Source organism: Pristiophorus japonicus, chromosome 1 (assembly GCF_044704955.1).
Source record: "Pristiophorus japonicus isolate sPriJap1 chromosome 1, sPriJap1.hap1, whole genome shotgun sequence".
NCBI classification, from domain to species: Eukaryota; Metazoa; Chordata; class Chondrichthyes; family Pristiophoridae; genus Pristiophorus; species Pristiophorus japonicus.
The window spans coordinates 432,058,247-432,077,594 of record NC_091977.1 but is presented as its reverse complement, the minus strand read 5'-3'; the positions used below and the strand labels follow the sequence as shown (position 1 = coordinate 432,077,594).

General features: G+C 47.9%; 1 protein-coding gene across 6 annotated transcripts in view; it reads right to left on the bottom strand.

Moving 5' to 3' along the window:
* LOC139275532 (coiled-coil domain-containing protein 178) overlaps nucleotides 1–19,348 on the bottom strand; it is an 846,828-nt gene that overhangs the window by 387,440 nt on the left and 440,040 nt on the right. For all 6 annotated transcript variants that reach the window (XM_070892705.1, XM_070892709.1, XM_070892736.1 and 3 more), the window contains one exon: nucleotides 3,705–3,850. In XM_070892705.1, the coding sequence (XP_070748806.1) occupies nucleotides 3,705–3,850 (146 nt within the window). The remainder of the gene's footprint in view (nucleotides 1–3,704; nucleotides 3,851–19,348) is intronic.

Here is a 19,348-nt window from a genome sequence, read left to right as displayed (position 1 = left end):
CCAGCACGTGAGAGTGTATGAGACAAGGCTGAAGTGTTTGTAAATGTCTTCAACAAGAAGTGCCAAGTGGCAGATTCAAGTCAGCCTCATCCTAATCATCAGTAAAGTGATGGAAGGAATCATAAAAAATTTCCATCAGGCAACACTTACTCACCAGTAGCCTGATCAATGTGGTTGGGAATTGAGTTTAGTTCTGCTGCAACTATCTGCTTCCTGACCTTGTCACAGCCCTGATTCAGACATGGATGCAAGAGCTGAAATCCACAGAAGAGGTAATAGTAGCTGACCACAACATCAAGGCAGCATCTGACTGAGACTGGCACCAAGGAGCCCAGGAATAACTGAGGTCATTGGGGATCAATGGAAAAGCTTCAGGCGGCTAAAATCAAATCAGACACAAAGGAAAAGATCATGGTATCAGAGGCCAATCATTGCAGCCCCAGGATATTGCTGATGAAGCTCCTCAGCACAGTATCCTTAGACCAAGCATCTCTAGCTGCTTCAGCAATGATCTTCCTTCCATTATGAGGTTGGGAATTGACTGTTTGCTAATGATCCTACAGTATTCATGCCACTTAAGTGCCGGGCAATGACCGTCTCCAACAATACAAGATCTGACTATCTTTCCCTGACCTTCAATGGAATCAACATCAACATCAACATCCTGGGGGTTACCACTGACCATGCTAACCGGACCAGCCATGCTAACAGCGTGGCTATAATCGCAGTACAGAGGCTGGGTACTCTCCGATGAGTGGCTGTACAAGGGTCATGTCAGAAATGTGATGGAATACTCGCCCAATTGATGCAGCAGCAATAATACTCAAGAATTGTGACATAATTCAGGTCAAAGCAGTCTATTTCATCAGCAATGCACTCAATATACAAACCCTCCACCATCAGCACATGCTTGGTTGCAGTATGTACTATCGATAGGATGTATTACAGCAACTCACCAAACTTACTGCAGCGTCCACCAGGAAACTTCTTGATGCTACATCTAGCAGCTCCCTTGGCAAGGGGGATAGTCTACCACCAAGAAGGACAAGAAAGCAGTATCATGGCAATACCATCTCCTGTAAGTTTCCCTCCAAATGACACCATTCTTACTTGGATATATACTATCACTTCTTCATTGTGACTGGATCGAAATCCTGGAATTTCCTACCTAACAGCATTGTAAGAGCATCATCATCACGAGAACTGCAGTAATTCATATGATTTAGACGAGAGGATTAAATGTAGTATCTCCAAATTTGCGGATGACACTAAGTTGGGTGGCAGTGTGAGCTGCAAGGAGGATGCTATGAGGCTGCAGAGTGACTTGGATAGGTTAGGTGAGAGGGCAAATGCGTGGCAGAATGAAGTATAATGTGGATAAATGTGAGGTTATCCACTTTGGTGGTAAAAACAGAGAGACAGACTATTATCTGAATGGTGACAGATTAGGAAAAGGGGAGGTGCAACGAAACCTGGGTGTCATGGTACATTAGTCATTGAAGGTTGGCATGCAGGTACAGCAGGCGGTTAAGAAAGCAAATGGCATGTTGGCCTTCATAGCGAGGGGATTTGAGTACAGGGGCAGGGAGGTGTTATTACAGTTGTACAGGACCTTGGTGAGGCTACACCTGGAGTATTGTGTACAGTTTTGGTCTCCTAACTTGAGGAAGGACATTCTTGCTATTGAGGGAGTGCAGCGAAGGTTCACCAGACTGATTCCCGGGATGGTGGGACTGACATATCAAGAAAGACTGGATCAACTGGGCTTGTATTCACCGGAGTTCAGAAGAATGAGAGGAGATCTCATAGAAACGTTTAAAATTCTGACGGGTTTAGACAGGTTAGATGCAGGAAGAATGTTCCCAATGTTGGGGAAGTCCCGAACCAGGGGTCACAGTCTAAGGATAAGGGGTAAGCCATTTAGGACCGAGATGAGGAGAAACTTCTTCACCCAGAGAGTGGTGAACCTGTGGAATTCTCTACCACAGAAAGTTGTTGAGGCCAATTCACTAAATATATTCAAAAAGGAGTTAGATGTAGTCCTTACTACTCGGGGGATCAAGGGGTATGGCGAGAAAGCAGGAATGGGGTACTAAAGTTGCATGTTCAGCCATGAACTCATTGAATGGTGGTGCAGGCTCAAAGGGCCGAATGGCCCACTCCTGCATCCATTTTCTATGTTTCTATGTTTAATTCAAGAAGAAGGCTAACCACCACCTTCTCAGGGCAACTAGAGATAGACGATAAATATGATCTTGCCAGTGTCGTCCACATCGTGAGAAGAATTAAAAAATACTCCAGCAGGCATCGTAACCTGTGTGCTTTCTGGGCCCATATCTCTAATGGCTTTTTTGTTTAGGATGTTACAATTAATGAGCAGGATAGAAGGATTTAGTTTCCTGTGCTCAAAAGCAAATGACACAATATTGTTATTAAATCCCATACTAATTGACAATAATCTAGTCATTTCTCTTAGGCTATCAGGACAGGAAGTGTGTGTATTATAATATAAAAACTAATATAGCAAATATTAAGATTAATGCAAAATTGTTTTTGCAAGACAATATAGAATTTATTTTGTCTTTGCATTTAAATGGCCTCATCTGGCTAGGCAGTGTCAGCTATAGCTCAGTGGATAGCCCACTCCCCTCTGAATCAGAGGGTTGTGGGTTCAAATCCCACTCCAGGGACTTGAGAACATAAATCTAGGCTGACACTCCAAGGGAGTGCAGTGCTGTCTTTTGGATGAGATGTTAAACTGAGGTCCCTTCTGTTCTCTCAGGTGGACGTAAAAGATCCCATGGCACTATTTTGAAGAAGTGCAGGGAAGTTATCCCTGGTGTCCTGGCCAATATTTATCTCTCAATCAACATAACAAAACAGATTATCTGGTTATCTGTGAGAGCTTGCTGTGCACAAATTGGCTGCTGCATTTCCCACATTACAACAGTGACTACCATCTTGGTTAATCCTTGCCACTGGACCAAAACCTAGCTCTGTCAAGCCTGTGTGGTGGCTGATGTGCAACGGCCACCACATGTTAAAAAAATCCATGCACAGACATCTTCCACCCTTCAAAATTTAGTTCGGGACCTGGAATTTTAGGTCCTTCATTGAAACACCTGTGAACTTTTTGACGTGGAAGCACGTCATCCTCGATTTGAGGGACTGCCTATATTCCAAAAGTACTTCATTAGCTGTGAAGTGCTTTGAGACATCCGGTGGTCGTGAAAGGCGCTATATAAATGCAAGTCTTTCTTTCTTTCTTTTAGGTATAACAGATCACAAAATGTAAAGAAGCAAAAAACAAAAGTTACGCTTCCATACTATGTCATCTGTCACTTTGGGTCAAGCAGACACAAATTCCAACAAATGAACTGAAAACAGGTATCTGCTGTGTTATATAGCTTTTTATCTGCAAACCATAATTATAATTAACAAGAAATTAAAAAGCAACATTATTTTATCTATGGAATAAAACATTTTTGAGTGAATATTCATGATACAGTGTGCTAATTTCAAAACTGTAATATAAACTTAATTAATGTATTGATTAAAATTAAGAGCACTGTTTTCACTGCAACTCAATTGGGAGTATAGGAATTAACAGAAGTTTTCTTATTCGACAAAAATGAAACATTAATATAACTAACATTACAATTGTGCAATAATCAATTAGCGCTAGCAAAGTTTTACTGGCTTACTTTAAATCCTGAATGCTATTTTTGAATTTTTCAATCTCTTTCAAACGTATAGTTCTTAAGGATTGCATCTGATGAAACTTTTCCCGTAATGTCTCAATTTCCCTGAGGGTATTGGTAAGCTGATTGAAGCTGTCCATATATTCTTTCTGCAATAAAGTAACAAAAATTCTCAGCATTAATATTTTGGTATGATAAGCAACACAACATTCTTCCTTGACAGATGGAGAATTTTAAGATTCAATACTAGAAATAAGAAAGAACAAGATGCAGCAACATCCACCTTTACATATGAAAACATAGGATTAATCCAACATTATGAGGGGAGAATCGTTGAGCTGGACTTGTTTTCATTGGTGAAAAGAAGACTGAAAGAGGGCTTTATTCATGTCTTAGAAGTGCTGAGAGATGTGGAGGAAGGGACTGAGTGTAACGTAGGCAAGTTTGTCGACGATACAAAGATGGGAGGAAAAGCAATGTGTGAGGAGGACACACAAAATCTGCAAAAGGACATAGACAGGCTAAGTGAGTGGGCAAAAATTTGGCAGATGATAAAAAACGGGCGCCCCTCCGAGCTGGGCGCCCGTTTTTCGTGCCACAAAGTGCGCCTAAAAAAACCCTCCGTATTCTCCACCTCCCTGCAGGTCCTCTGGCCCTCGGCGCGGAGTAGCAGGAGCTGTAGGGGGCGGAGCCAGGTCCCTGCGCTGAAAACAGTGCCGGGACCTCTGCACATGCGCTACAGTGGGCACTCAAGTGCAGTAGCTCCAGGCGCCCGAAACTGTGTGGGAGGGGCCCGAAGCACGCAGCCCCTAGCCCTGGCCGAATGGCCTCACTGGGGCTGCGTGAATAAGGCTCCTCCCACCGCCAGCTCCTGCTTCCTGCCGACTCCCGCTCCTGCTTTCCCCCCCGCCCCCCCCGGACTGGACTCGACCCGTCTGCCGCTGTCGCTGCCGCTCCTGCTTCTCCCCCGGAACGGACCGGACTCGACCCGCCTGTCGCTGCCGCTCCTGCTTCCCCGCCCCCCCCCCGACCGGACCCGACCCGACCTGCCTGTCGCTGCTGCTCCTGCTTCCCGCCCCCCCCTCCCCGACCCTACCCACCTGTCGTTGCCGCTCCTACTTCCCCCACCCCCCACCCCCACCCCCCGACTGGACCCGACCCGACCCGACCCGCCTGTCGCTGCCGCTCCTGCTTCCCCCCGCCCCCCCACCGGACCCGACCCGACCCGACCCGCCTGTCGCTGCCGCTCCTGCTTCCCCCCGCCCCCCCACCGGACCCGACCCGACCCGACCCGCCTGTCGCTGCCACTCCTGCTTCCCCCCCCCCAACCGGACCCGACCCGACCCGCCTGTTGCTGCCGCTCCTGCTTCCCCCCCAGCCCCCGACTGGACCCAACTCGACCCGTCTGCATCTGCCGCTGCCGCTCCCACCCGACTTGACCTGACTCTACTCCCGCCCCCGCCCCCGGACTGGATCCGACCTGACCTCCCCCTCCCCGACCTGACCTACCCCTCCCCGACCTGACCTCCCTCCCTCTCCCCCCCGCCGACCCGAACCGAACCTCTCTCCCCGACCCGACCCAACACCACCTACCTCTGGTGCTGGGGACGAGCCCTGCCCGAAATCTCGGGCCCGGCCCGTTCAGCCTCCGGTCCCGACGGCAAACCGCTTCCTAAAGGCCTGCCTGAAGAACTTTCACACAGGTAGGAACATGGTTTATTTAATCTTTTCTTTGCTTATAAATTTTTATTCAGGTTGGATTTATTTGTATAATATTTGTACAAGTATAACTAAGGATTTATTGTAGAATTTAATGACTTCCCTTCCCCCCCCTCGTTCCCTACACCTAATTTGTAACCTGCGCCTAATTTCTTAATGTGTAGAACAGGTTTTTTCAGTTCTACAAAAATCTTCACTTGCTCCATTCTAAGTTAGTTTGGAGTACGTTTTCACTGTGGAAACTTTGAAATCAGGCGTCAGTGGCCGGACACGCCCCCTTTTGAAGAAAAAATTCTGTTCCAAAGTGGAACTGTTCTAACTGACTAGAACGGCAGAAAAAAAAAAGTGGATAATTGCGATTTCTAAGATAGTCCGTTCTCCACCAGTTGCTCCTAAAAATCAGGCGCAAATCATGTGGAAACTTGGGCCCATAATGTTGGAAAGTGTGAGGTCATGCACTTTGGCAGAAAAAAATCAAAGAGCAAGTTAGTATTTAAATGGAGAAAGATTGCAAAGTGATGAAGTACAGCGGTACCTGGGGGTACTTGTGCATGAAACACAGAAGGTTAGTATGCAGGTACAGCAAGTGATCAAGAAGGCCAATGGAATCTTGGCCTTTATTGCAAAGGGGATGGAGTATAACAGCAGGGAAGTCTTGCTACAGTTATACAGGGTATTGGTGAGGCCACACCTGGAATACTGCATGCAGTTTTGGTTTCCATATTTATGAAAGGATGTATTTGCTTTGGAGGCAGTTCAGAGAAGGTTCACAAAGTTGATTCCAGAGATGAGGGGATTGACTTATGAGGAAAGGTTGAGTAGGTTGGGCCTCTACTCATTGGAATTCAGAAGAATGAGATGTGATCTTATTGCAACGCATAAGATTATGAGGGGGCTTGACAAGGTGGATGCAGAGAGGATATTTTTGCTGATAGGGGAGTCTAGAACTAGAGGGCATAATCTTAGAATAAGGAGCTGCCCATTTAAAACTGAGATGAGGAGAAATTTCTTCTCTCAGAGGAGGGTTGTGGATCTGTGGAATTTGCTGCCTCAGAGAGCTGTGAAAGCTGGGACATTGAATAAATTTAAGACAGAAATAGACAGTTTCTTAAACAATAAGGGAATAAATGGTTATAGAGAGCGGGCAGGGAAGTGGACCTGAGCCCATGATCGGATCAGCCATGATCGTATTAAATGGCAAAGCAGGCTCGAGGGGCGTATGGCCTACTCCTGCTCCTATTTCTTATGTTCTAAACAATGTAAATGTAAGTAGGCTATTGACAGTATTAAAGAAGTAGAGGGTAGTAAAATGATCAAATCTGCAGTGAGACTAGAAATTACAAGAAACTTTCTTCCCCACTGACTAGAGGATATGTGCAATAGGGGCCCACAAAAGCAGTTGAAACTGAAGCATTTGACTGATTTAAAACGAACCTGGCTACTTCACTTATTTGTGGTGAAAGAAATAGATATGGACTAAGATGAGCAAATGCTGAAAGGAAACAATGAGGGCAATTTCAACCCTCAAGAAGTTTGGGTTGAGTTAGAAGTTAAAATTTGAAAAATTTCAAATTCAACCCCAACCTGCCTCGCACCCACCTACTTCCGGTTTTAACAGGGGTAACCAATCCGCTCTCAGCGAGTTGGTTGGCAACATCTTTTAAGGAGTCTGCGTGCCTCCATTTTTACAAGCTTTTTGTTTTTATCCCATTCCAGCAGGGTTTCTTGGGCCTCGGGAAACACGGCAGGTAAACAGAGGTGAAAAGGGCCAGATCCATAAGGTAAGTGTATTTACAGCACTGCTTGTGGGCCAAGAGGAACAGGAGTGTTTACCCCAGACTCAACAAGCTTACGTGCATCCAGCTTCACAATCAGCAACTCCCCCACCTCCACAACTTCCCCCCTATCCGTGATCTCTCTCCCCCCACCCTCTCCCCCTGACAACGATCTGTCCCCCGAACCACGATCTGCTCCCCTGACCATGCCTCCTTGGACCACCATCTTCCCTCCCCTCGTAATCTCTCCCCCTGACCACGAGACCCCCGCCTCCAATCACGCTCTCCCACCCCAGCGATTTCTTCTCCCCTGTCCTCCAACAGATTCCCTGCTTCCCTACCTGCTCCTTGCTCCTCGGCTGCAGCATTGTGCCATAGGCTTTCCCACCCGACAGGCAGCCGGCATCTCAATCAGGCTGGCTGTCTGGTGGGGAACCTGCAGAAAAAATTAAAAGACGTTCTGCAATTAATATCTGTAGGAATTCTGGGAAACCCATACTTTCGGGTTGCCCCTCTAGAACTCGTCTTCCACCCGCCCTCCAAATGTGCCTCGCTATAAATATTGGGGCCAATGGTTCTTCTGCTGTAGGGCAGCAGGAAATGCTTTCTGGGATGCACTAAACGAGGATTGAATAATGAATATGTGATGATGGATAAATGTTCAGAGTTTTGCTTCATTACCTTTAGAGGTTATGGATTTTTGTGACAAATGTTCATTCATGAGATTAAATGGGTGGAGCAGAGTCCATGATTAGAGTAGGCTATACGAATGTTGAAAATATTTCATATCATGATCTCTCTAGATCTAAGAAGTCAGTCTCGAGAACCAAAGGTCTTTTTTATTCTCAGAGCTGGTGGAGGTGCTGATTTCAAGATACTATTGGCTGCAGAACTGTAAATGCAGAATTGTTCGTGGTTCCTGAATGAGATAATGGTGGAGAAATTCAGTTATGCCTCATTTGGGGCGGTAACCCAGGAGGAGCAATAATTTTAGTGCCTTGAAAAAGTTTGTGCCCTCCGCCCAGAAATTCGTCAGAATCGTGCGACGAGCTGACAGGGGTGCTAAATCAGCTGTTCCACACCAGAGCTGGGAGGGCGATAACGAAAGTTTGGTCGATAAATTTGGAGAACCCATTGCGCATATGCAGAACTCCGAGTCAGACTCCGGGAATAGCTGACTCTTAAAGGCACGGCAACTCACGTATAACTCTCACTTGAAGACTCACTCCCAAAACCGGGGGATGGATGTGGAAGCAGCTAGACAACGTGCACACCGCTTCTTGGCCGTGGCCCTTGAAGAGCTCCTGGAGGCTGTGGAATAGCGCCAAGATGACCTGCTGCCTGGAGGGGGATGAAGACCATGCCCCAGAATCTTCAGGAGGCTGTGGCGGGAGCTGGCATAGCACGTCTCTGCCTGCGACACGGTGCCCAGGACCGCCACTCAAAGTAGGAAAAAATACAATGACCTGACTATCGTCGTCAGGGTGAGTACCCGTTGGGAAAAAAAACAGTAAAAGGGAATATTATTTGAATGGGGAGAAATTACAACATGCTGCGGTGCAGAAGGACCTGGGGGTCCTTGTGCATGAATCCCAAAAAGTTAGTTTGCAGGTGCAGCAGGTAATCAGGAAGGCGAATTGGAATGTTGGCCTTCATTGCGAGAGGGATGGAGTACAAAAGCAGGGTGGTCCTGCTGCAACTGTACAGGGTATTGGTGAGGCCGCACCTGGAGTACTGCGTGCAGTTTTGGTCACCTTACTTAAGGAAGGAAATACTAGCTTTGGAGGGGGTACAGAGACGATTCACTAGGCTGATTCCGGAGATGAGGGGGTTACCTTATGATGATAGATTGAGTAGACTGGGTCTTTACTCGTTGGAGTTCAGAAGGATAAGGGATGATCTTATAGAAACATTTAAAATAATGAAAGGGATAGACAAGATAGAGGCAGAGATGTTGTTCCCACTGGTCGGGGAGACTAGAACTAGGGGCACAGCCTCAAAATTCGGGGGAGCCAATTTAAAACCGAGTTGAGAATGAATTTCTTCTCCCAGAGGGTTGTGAATCTGTAAATTCTCTGCCCAAGGAAACAGTTGAGGCTAGCGCATTGAATGTATTCAAATCACAGATAGATAGATTTTTAACCAATAAGGGAATTAAGGGTTATGGGGAGCGGGCGGGTAAGTGGAGCTGAGTCCACGGCCAGATCAGCCATGATCTTGTTGAATGGCGGAGCAGGCTCGAGGGGCTAGCTGGCCTACTCCTGTTCCTAATGCTTATGTTCTTATGTTCTACATTATTCTTGCAAGACCTTCATGTGATCCTCATTACTTGACACTGCCCACACCTTCTCTATATGTGTCAGGCCATGCTTCTCGTTGCTGTACACACCCTCAAACACTATCGCCTCCCCAGACATGTCCTGCCCATCCAAGCATCTTTCACCTTCCAGCTCCCGACTCAGCCTGAGGACACCAGCAAGACCTTTTAACTCTCCATATGCGGTCACAGGCCTTCAGCATCATACTTACTCATACCTCCTTGTGCCCCAGACCCCACCTTTTACACATCCACTGAGAGCTGCCACATAGTCTGACATGCAGACATTCACACCTCGCGACATCAGTAGCAAGTCACTTACTACAGACGATGTTGCACACTGGTAGCTGCAGACCCACAGACAACATTTTGTTTTGCTCATTGCAGGCCAAGCTCGCCCACAACAGGCGACAGCAGCAGCGGACGTGTGGATGGGAGCCCGACCTCCAGGACCTCACCGCCATTGAGGAGCGAGTGTCTGCCCTCATGGGCCCAGCAGTCGTGGGAATTTCAGTCAGATAGGTAGAACCCCCACAGGACACTGACAGTTTGTTAATGAGATGTCTGTTTTCTGTGACACCCCTCACCCTTCATCCCAGATGCCTTACAGCATGTATCTGCAAAATAATGATGCCCCCTCCGTCTTGCCTTCCTGTCCCCTTCCCCAACTGCTACCCACACTTCTGTTGCTTTGCGCTTACAGATGATGAATCAAATGTGCCGCAGCCTGCCCGTCAGCCAGCGTCCTCACATTGAGGGGGAGGATGAGGAGGATGTTGGGACATGTGTGGCCACCGACTGGGACTCAACCCCAGTGCCCGCGAGTGGGGACACCAGCGCAGTGGAGGACATCAGCAACTTCCGGGGCTTCCCAGATCCTGATGCTTCTGGACCCAGTGGCCTGCAGCAACGTGCAGTGCGACGGGAAGCTCGGGGGCCAGCTCTCTGGAGGGTAAATAGGGCAATAGTCCTGCTAAGAGTCAGGCAGTTGAGGACCTCGATTGGGAGGCCCAGAACAAGGAGTCATCGCAGATGCACTGTGAGATGATGGGCGCATTGGGGACTGTGCCACAGAGCGTGGCTGCACTTGCAGTGAGTGTGGCGGAGGCTGCCTCCAGGATGGGCCACGCCTTTCAGCAGTCCACTGAGACCATCCTTGCCTGTCTAGACCGGCAAACGGACTCAGCGAGTGACAGTGGAGTCCCAGAGGTGATTTCGCATGCCATGGTTGACATGGCAGCAGCCATGACATCACAGGCCGAAGCCACGCAACGTCTTTGTGATGTCATGCAGACACTGGTTACTGGCATGCACTCTCAAGACTACAGTGGTGGAAGCTCAGACTTCAGCAGTTCAAATGCGGACTGCAGCGTTTCAGGCGCACCCTGCATTCATTCAGTCTCAGAGTGATGCCATGCAATTTATGTCTGCCGCTATCCTCTCTATCTTCCCCACAGTCGGAAGGGGAACAGACGGTGCCACAGCAGGTCAGCAATTTGCGGGGACACATATTACTCCTGATGCTCTGGCACTGCCCCGGGGGAGTGGTAGTGTGCCGCTGGAAATGGAAGGTGCTGTCCTTCCTCACGATGACAGCATTCCGGCTCCTGCACTGCCAATCTGCCTTTGCACCCGAAAAGGCCTGTACCCCAGCCATCTCATACTGCTGACAGCCATCCTGAGGTGGTGCAGTCAGCACGTTGGGCCTTCAATGCCCACAGCTGATCGAGGGCGTCCTCCAAGGCCATCTGACCTGTATTCCTCAGACACACAGCGGCCCTGAAGTGGCCTTGCTGTAGGCACTGAGGAGCCATTGAGGAGGAGCAGTAGGCGAAGGAGTGGGTGAGGCAGAGGGGTGGCAAATGCCAATGCAAAACACACTAATTGAAGGTATCTCCATGGATCCATTTTAAATCATGGTGCATATGTTACTTATATGTTGTATAATTTGAAGGGGCGGGTGCTCCATTATGTTTTATTTGAGGAGGTCAGGTTTAAGAAGAATGGCCAAGGCCTGATGCTTGTTTGTTGTATAATTTGAAGAGGCGGGTGTTCCATTTTGTTTCATTTGAGGGGGTGGGGTTTTTGGGGTTGTTGGAGTGATGTATTACAAATAAAATGTAAGTTTGACCATTTCCTTCAGCCTCAGGTGTATGACTGTTGACTTGTTATGGAGATGTTGGCTTATCGTGGCACAATGCACAGTCATTAATAGCTGCATCTCCCAGCTCCCTCCATTTAAGCAAAGTGCTCCATTATTAGCCGCTGCCAAATAGTCCTGCCACCGTCAACATTGGCACGCTGCCTCCTCCGTGGCTGCTGCTGGTCATCATCATCGTGCTGGACATTCGGGGCGTCGGCAGGCTCCTGTTCCTCCTCCTCCTCCTCACCCTCCTCCTCATCCTCTTGAGGTGGGTCTGTGATCCCCACTGGCAAGGCCTGGACCCACACGATGGCCAAGTTGCGCAGCATGCAGCACACCACAATAAATAGTGAGACCTGTTGAGGGGAGTATTGAAGGCTGTCTCCAGAGCGGTCCAGGCATTGGAATCGATGCTTCAACACCCCTATTGTCTGCTCTAGAATGTTGCAGGTGGCTACATGGCTCTCATTGCTGGGGTTGCGGAGGGGGTGGGGGGGTCATTAGCCAGGTGGCCAGACCATATCCCTTGTCCCCGAGCAGCCAGCCTCGGCCTTGCCTTGGTAGCTGAAACAGTCGAGGCACAGTGCTCTCCTGCAGGATAAAAGCATCATGTGCGCTTCCAGGATAGTGAGCATTGTCTGCGAGGATGCGCTGCATGTGGTCGCACACCAGCTGCACATTTATGGAGTGGTATCCCTTTCTGTTTCTGAAGACCTCTGCATTTTGGAATGGTGCTCGCAAGGTCACGTACGTGTAGTCAATTGCTCCTTGCACCCTCGGGAAGCCTGCTATCCTGGCAAACCCACATGCGTGTTCATCCTGTTTCTCCCGAAACTTCAGGAAGGTAATGAAGTCCATTCTGCATGTGTAGAGAGCCTATGTGATGTCGCAGATGCAGCAATGTGCTGCGAATTGTGAGATGTTGCATATGTCCCTTGATGCAGCCTAGATGGAACCGGAGGCATAGAAGGTGAGTGCCACCGTGACCTTCACTGCGATGGGCAGCGTAGTCCTGGCGCCGATGTGAGGCTGCAGATCTTCCTGAGACACTGCTCCTCGGACAGGTCCAGGTCCAGGTATGAAGGTTGCCACCGGCAAAGTCGTTGGAGGTAAGGCCTCCTGCCCCGACGTCTAGGGGCTCTCCTCCTTCGGCCGCCGACATGGCCAACAGCCCTTCTCTCTTCACGACGCCTTGTCAGAGCATGTAGAATGCTGGCGAACAAGTAATGCTCGCATTAAAGTTTTAGAAATAAGTTTCTCTCAAGCTCAACTGATATGCCTGTCTGCCGCTGCAAACTTGGAGGCTTCCCACTGTGCTGTGTGGTAAATGTTGTACTGACTGTGACCTCCGATGGAAGCGCTTCCTCATCCCTTGAAGTAGCCAGCAGTTAACGACTCTGCAAGCCTGTACCAACTGTTTTTTTTTTAAATTCGTAGCCAATCATTCCAATTCTTTGTCAAATCACAAACGCCAGAGGTCACCTTGCACACATCAAGGATCACTCTGCGCCAATGCTCTTAGCCAAAAGGCCTAGAGCCACTGCACCGTTCCTGGAAGTACTGCAATACCAGGTTCGTGCCATGGAGGTGGATGGGTCAGGTCCCCCACACACCTCCGTGGAGGTGGATGGGTCAAGCCACCCCACCCACCTCCTATCACCAAAAAAGCAAGCATATACCTTCCTGATCCAGGGAGAACCACCTTGGGGTTATGGTGGTAACTGTTTTTCCAGACATGGTTCTTGGCAGCTGCACCTAATTTTCTGACCGGGCGCAAGCATGGACATGAATAACTCATGATCGGAGTGATCATCAGCAGCCAGACGCTACTGGTTTGCACACCGGGTGAGCCTCTAATGAATTTACGATCAGGGCACTTAATACTGTGCTCCCAGTCAGTAACCTCTTACGCTCCCATTAACGCCCCTTATGGCCGTTAACTGAGGCGTTAGATAACCGAAAATCCAGCCCAATATCTTATTTGTTGCGAAAGTCCGAAATCAAAAATCATGAACAAGTTTCACAGAAAAACATGTGTTTCTACTGACTGGATCATATCTGTTGAGCTATCAATTATATTTGTATATATGCAAACTGTTAAATAGTTTTCTTTGTATTGCCAATTTGAATCTCGTTATGTAGTGCCATATGTCCAGAAAACCCATCAATGAGCACCTCTCAGGCTATTAGATGATCTAAACCATTATTTACTTTTGTCTGGGGGAGTCCACAACTCCCAGGAAAAATGGTGCCAATGTCTCAACAAGTTAGAATCTAAATTATTGATGTATTTTTCTAATTCTTCACTACATGCTGAGATTGAGGCAGATAAAGCAGACTTCACATTGTAGACTTTCATTATATGCATTACAATTCATGCGCAAATGAAAGACAATAAGGTGTATGAGATGATGAAGTCAGGCAGAATTTACCCAGCCAGAGACTGTTGTTTTCAAAAGATTTTCTCAGTACAAATAAAAAGCTAGAACTGCTAGAAATCTAAAATCCAAGCATGAAATGCTTTAAATGCATAGGAGGCCAGACAGCATCTGTAAAGAAAAAAGGCAAGTTAACGGGCTCGACTTTCCACATTTTTTGCATCAATACCGCCCACTTAATGTCCATTTTAACACTGAGATGAGGTATAACGCACAGATATCGCCCATTTAGCCACAAAATGGAAACTAACACCCATGTATCGCTCACTTATCGGCCAGCAGCGTTACTTTCGACATGTAGTTAACGCTGAGAATTAATAATACCACCCGCCCATTTTTTTTTGCCGCAAAGATCAGAGTGGGCGAAACTAACGCCCATAATATCGCCGAGCGATACTTTCAGCACCTCACCTACATATCGCCGAAAATATCGCTCGCCGAAAAAAACGCTGAGAAAAAGTTGCTCTCACCTGAACTAAACCCAGCGGTATGGACGACATTTTGTAACTCAGAGGTCGGTTCATATTAAAGGCTGCTTCAACTTCTGGGGAGTTTTGATGTACTGTGGAGTTCTTTTAAAGTGATTTGAACAGCTGAACAAACATCTTATCATACTGTGGTCAATTTGAAGTTATTTTAGGTGTCTTAGTAGATACATTTTTTGTTTGTGAACAATTGGTATAATACTGATTGTAATTGTAATGGGGCCTGTAATTTCTCAGCTTGTCTAGATGACTACGCACATGCTGCAGACTAAAGATGGCAGAAGGTATATTCAAGAGCATTATGTGCCCAATCAAAGAGGTGGCAGACTGCTGAGGAGGACGAGAACTTACATCCCATGCACTTACAGGGAGAATTTGTCCGATAACACGTGCCTTAGGAGACTGCGCTTCCGAAAAGAGGTTATCAATGAGATATGCCAACTCATCAGGGGAGATGTACAGCCTGCCAGCACCATCAGGACCGCACTGTCCTTTGAGGTCAAGGTCACTGCGGCACTTTCCTTCTACTCATCGGGTTCCTTTCAGGCCTCAGCTGGCGACATTTGCGCAATATCTCAGCATGCCACACATTGCTGCATTCGACAGGTCACTGAAGCTCTTTATGCATGCAGGATGGACTTTATCAGCTTCCCTATGACCAGGGAGGCACAGCCTGCGAGGGCTCTAGGATTCTCCAGGATTGCTAACTTCCTCAAGGTGCAGGGAGCAATAGACTGTACGCACATCGCCATGTGGACACCTTTTCAGGATGCAGAGCTTTTTTGGAACCGAAAGGGATTCCACTCCCTGAATGTGCAACTCGTTGTCGACCACCAGCAAAATATTATGGCAGTAAATGCAAAATTTCCAGGCAGCATACATGATGCTCACATCCTGCGTAAGAGCGCTGTATTTGACATATTTACCAATCAGCCACAAGGTCAATGCTGGATGCTTGGTGACAAAGGATATGGCCTCGCCACCTGGCTGATGACCTCCCTGCGTAACACCCAGACAGAAGCTGAGAAGAGATACAATGAGAGCCACAGAGCCACAAGCAATATCGTTGAGAATACCATTGGAGTGCTTAAGCAGCGCTTTAGATGCCTGGACCATTCAGGAGGCGAGTTACAATACCACCCTGAGCAGGTAGCTCAATGCTGCACAACTTGGCTATCAGGAGGCGACAAGAATTGCCGGTCCACCTCAGGAGAGAGAGGAAGAGGAGGACGAGGAGGTGGACGCTGACCTCGGGCTAGACAATCAGGCTGACGATGAAACCCAACCCCCCCCCCCCCCCGCCTCTGGGCTGCAGGAAAGGGCCTGTGGTGGCTACATAGCTGCAAGACTCTTACCTCAGCAGCTCATAAATGAGCACGTTGCTTGAAATAACGTTGGTTGTATTTACAAAGCTGCAACACTGCTGTGTCTGCAGCTCATAAATGAATGGTGTGCATTACCTTGGTGACAGTTAAAGTTTAAGTTGATTCAAATGATGTTGAATTATCCCCTTTCATGTTAAGGAATCATCAGTGTGTAACGGTGCAGCTATCTGAGACAATGTGCAACAAGGTTATACTAAATAAAAAACATTAAATGAGAACATTTGTATAAAATCATAATTATAACTGTAAAAAACACCCCACCCCACAACTGATTTATAACATTTATATCTTTCATTAAATTTTTCCCATTTCCAACAGCACTTCATAAATATAGAACACAAATGCAAAAAAACAAGGTCCCCCCGCCCTCCCCCCGTCCGTCCTCCTAACAAAATAGCAACAACAACATAAAAATACTATGACCAATACAACTCCTGCAGCCATGCAGTTCACTTTCGTTTCCCCCCCCCCCCACTTCTTCACCCCACCTCTACCCCTTCCCCTCCCAACTCCAAGCCGCCTTGCCGAACTGCTCCTCAGGCGCTGCTTCATTGGGGGGGATGATGGCAGAACCGGTGGTTGGCCAGATATGGGAGAGGACAGTCCCGAGGAGGGAATGTCCTCTGAGCCAGAAGCAAGCGCTTCCTCCTGGCTCGCATGTGTCGTTGGCAATAGGGGTGCGGCAGCTTTGGGTGCAGTGCTGCGCTCCGGGACCACTGGTTCCTATGTTTCTATGGTAGCTCTCTAGCACCCAGAGTGCGGCACTGCATTGGTAGCCCTCTGGCACCAGTGTTCCTGGCTATCACCTCCAGGGCCTCTGCCATCCGCGGCACGTACTCGGTCATGGTGGCGGACATGCTGGCCAGCTGTTGGGATATGTCCCCCATTGCCTGTTGGATCTGCTGACCTATGTCAACACTCCTCCTGGACAAGTGTACCATGTCCCCGCTCAGATCTGTCACTCGTGGAGCAGTCCTGCTGCGTCGAACCAACCTCCGCGAGGTCCGCGCCATCATGGAAACACTTGAGGTGACCTGTGGAAAGGTGCTTGGGCCTGCTACCTCAACGGTGGAGGAGGACATGGCTGCAGGAGCACTAGATGTCATAGATTATGGAGCTTGTCGACGCAGGCTCCTCAAAGTTGGCACTGTCATCAGTGGAGAAGGCACCCTGCAGCTCCACGGACGAGATTCAGGGCTCCTCAGCACCATATTGACAATCCCCCGGCGAGTCCGGCACCGGACCCTCAGCTTCTTGGCGCGATGGGGCCACGCTGCTGGCTGAGCTACAGAACATAAATGAGGTTATTAGAGGAGAAGGGGGTGCTAGGGTCACAAGGTGATTCAAACGCTATACACAGAAAATGCACGACAAAAGCACTGCCGCTATCAAAATCATCACAGACATCACATTTGATGAGCATGACCAAATTCTGTATTACAATGATTTTCATGAGGCCATCATTATTTAGAGAACACTTTCATCAATCATCTATCATGTATAATTGTTTGGATATGAGTGGGTGTGACATCGATTGACTTTACATCATGCAATGGTGTATACTTTACTCACGTGGCAGGCTCCGCTGCTGCTTGTGTGGCCAACAGGGGGGTAGCTCCTCACCAGTGCCAGCACCTGCTTCTCAATGTCTGTCAGCTCGCTGATGACTGGTGGCCTCCCCACCCCTGCGCTGTTGCTCGGCCCTATTCTTCGAAAGCTTCTTCTGCAAAAGATAACAACAGCACGACATGGCATAAGTTCATTGCATGAGATCATTGCTAGGTACCATCACAGAGACTGATACAACACATAACTGACAGATGTAATCATGATTATTATGATAATCATCATTATTTACCTAAAGACGTACACCATTAACGCAGGCTTTGAGTAAAACATTCCCGGTATAAGTGCAAGACATCACATCTGATTTTAATCACTCATTATACTTACAACTCAAATTATATAAATTTATAAGTTAATGTAAATAAATGTAATACTTACTCTGGTGGAACCGACAAGGTTGTTCCAACGCTTGCAGCACTGGTTGTCCTCGCGCACCTCGTTCATCGCCGACGAGACCACCTCGGCTATGTCAGCCCTTATCTTCTGGTAAACCTTTGGGGTTGGCTTCCCATGCTCACCCCGGGTCTATTGATCCCAGTGTGACTCCGCCTCCTGCAGGAGGGAGGCATCAGGAGGGAGGTATTTGCCTCGTCTGAGCTCGTTTTCATTCTCCCACTTCTAGCTCCTCTCCCACCTCACCCTCCATATCGTGGTGTGTCACCTCCTCCATGCCTTCCATTTTAATTTTTTTTTTGCCAAAATCTCCGTGCAAACAACGTTATTGGTGCTCACAATTCATTTTACTGCTGCTAAATCTCTTTCCTACCTCCCACAACAGCCAACCAACCACACAACACACCCATACACGCTCTCAGTTCCTCTCTGCTCCCTCTCTCTCGCTCTCTCTCTCCTCTTCTGCGCATGTATTGATGACCCCTGACCTCCTGAAACACGGGAAATGACCGTTGCCATGGTGTTGCTATGGACGGCGACAGTTTACGGCAGAAGGTCAAAAAAATTAGCGCTAACGCCGATTTCACATCACTCCCGAAAGCACATATTTTATAAAGTGGAAAGTTGAGGTTTTGAAAATGGGCGATAATCTGGCGATCTCAAAACCCAGAATAAACGGCAACGTTGGAAATAACGCCCATTTTTGGGCAATCTGAACAATAATGGAAAGTCTAGCCCAATGTCTTGAATAGAAGCCTGCATCAGAATTGAAAAATAAAAAACAATCAAGCTCATTGAAGAAAAAGGGATGGGCGAGAAACAACACATAATCCAAACACAGAGAAAAAGTTTATGTTTAATGATCTGCAAACCACTGAATAGAAAACTGCCAGATGATATGAAAGATCATCTTTGTAATTGTCTTGGAAAGATATTAAAAGAACAAAAAATGCACAAATAACGAAGATGGACGAAAGACATGGAAGAGGTTCAAACAAGGAAAAAGAAAATGGGGAAACGTTAGTGCCTCTTGCGGCGGGCATGGGAGGTGGGGGGGGCATAACGGGGCTTACTGACCAGCCGTGGCAAAATTACCGGCGCCGGCGAACCTCCATGGCGGGATAGCGCTGACGATAAAACTTACCGCCTTGATCTCCTGCGCCCTGGAGATCGTTACATCATTCTGTGCGCAGCACCCCATTATCACTCTGGATGTAAAATTTGCTTCTGGCCCTCTGCAGCATCGCCGACATCAACAACAGCAGCCACAGGAGGCTTTGTGACCTTGGCCGGCCGCTTGGGGAGCGCTAATTAAAGGGAATGGTGATCAGGTAGGCCAAAATGTATTTATGTCCCCAGTGTGCTG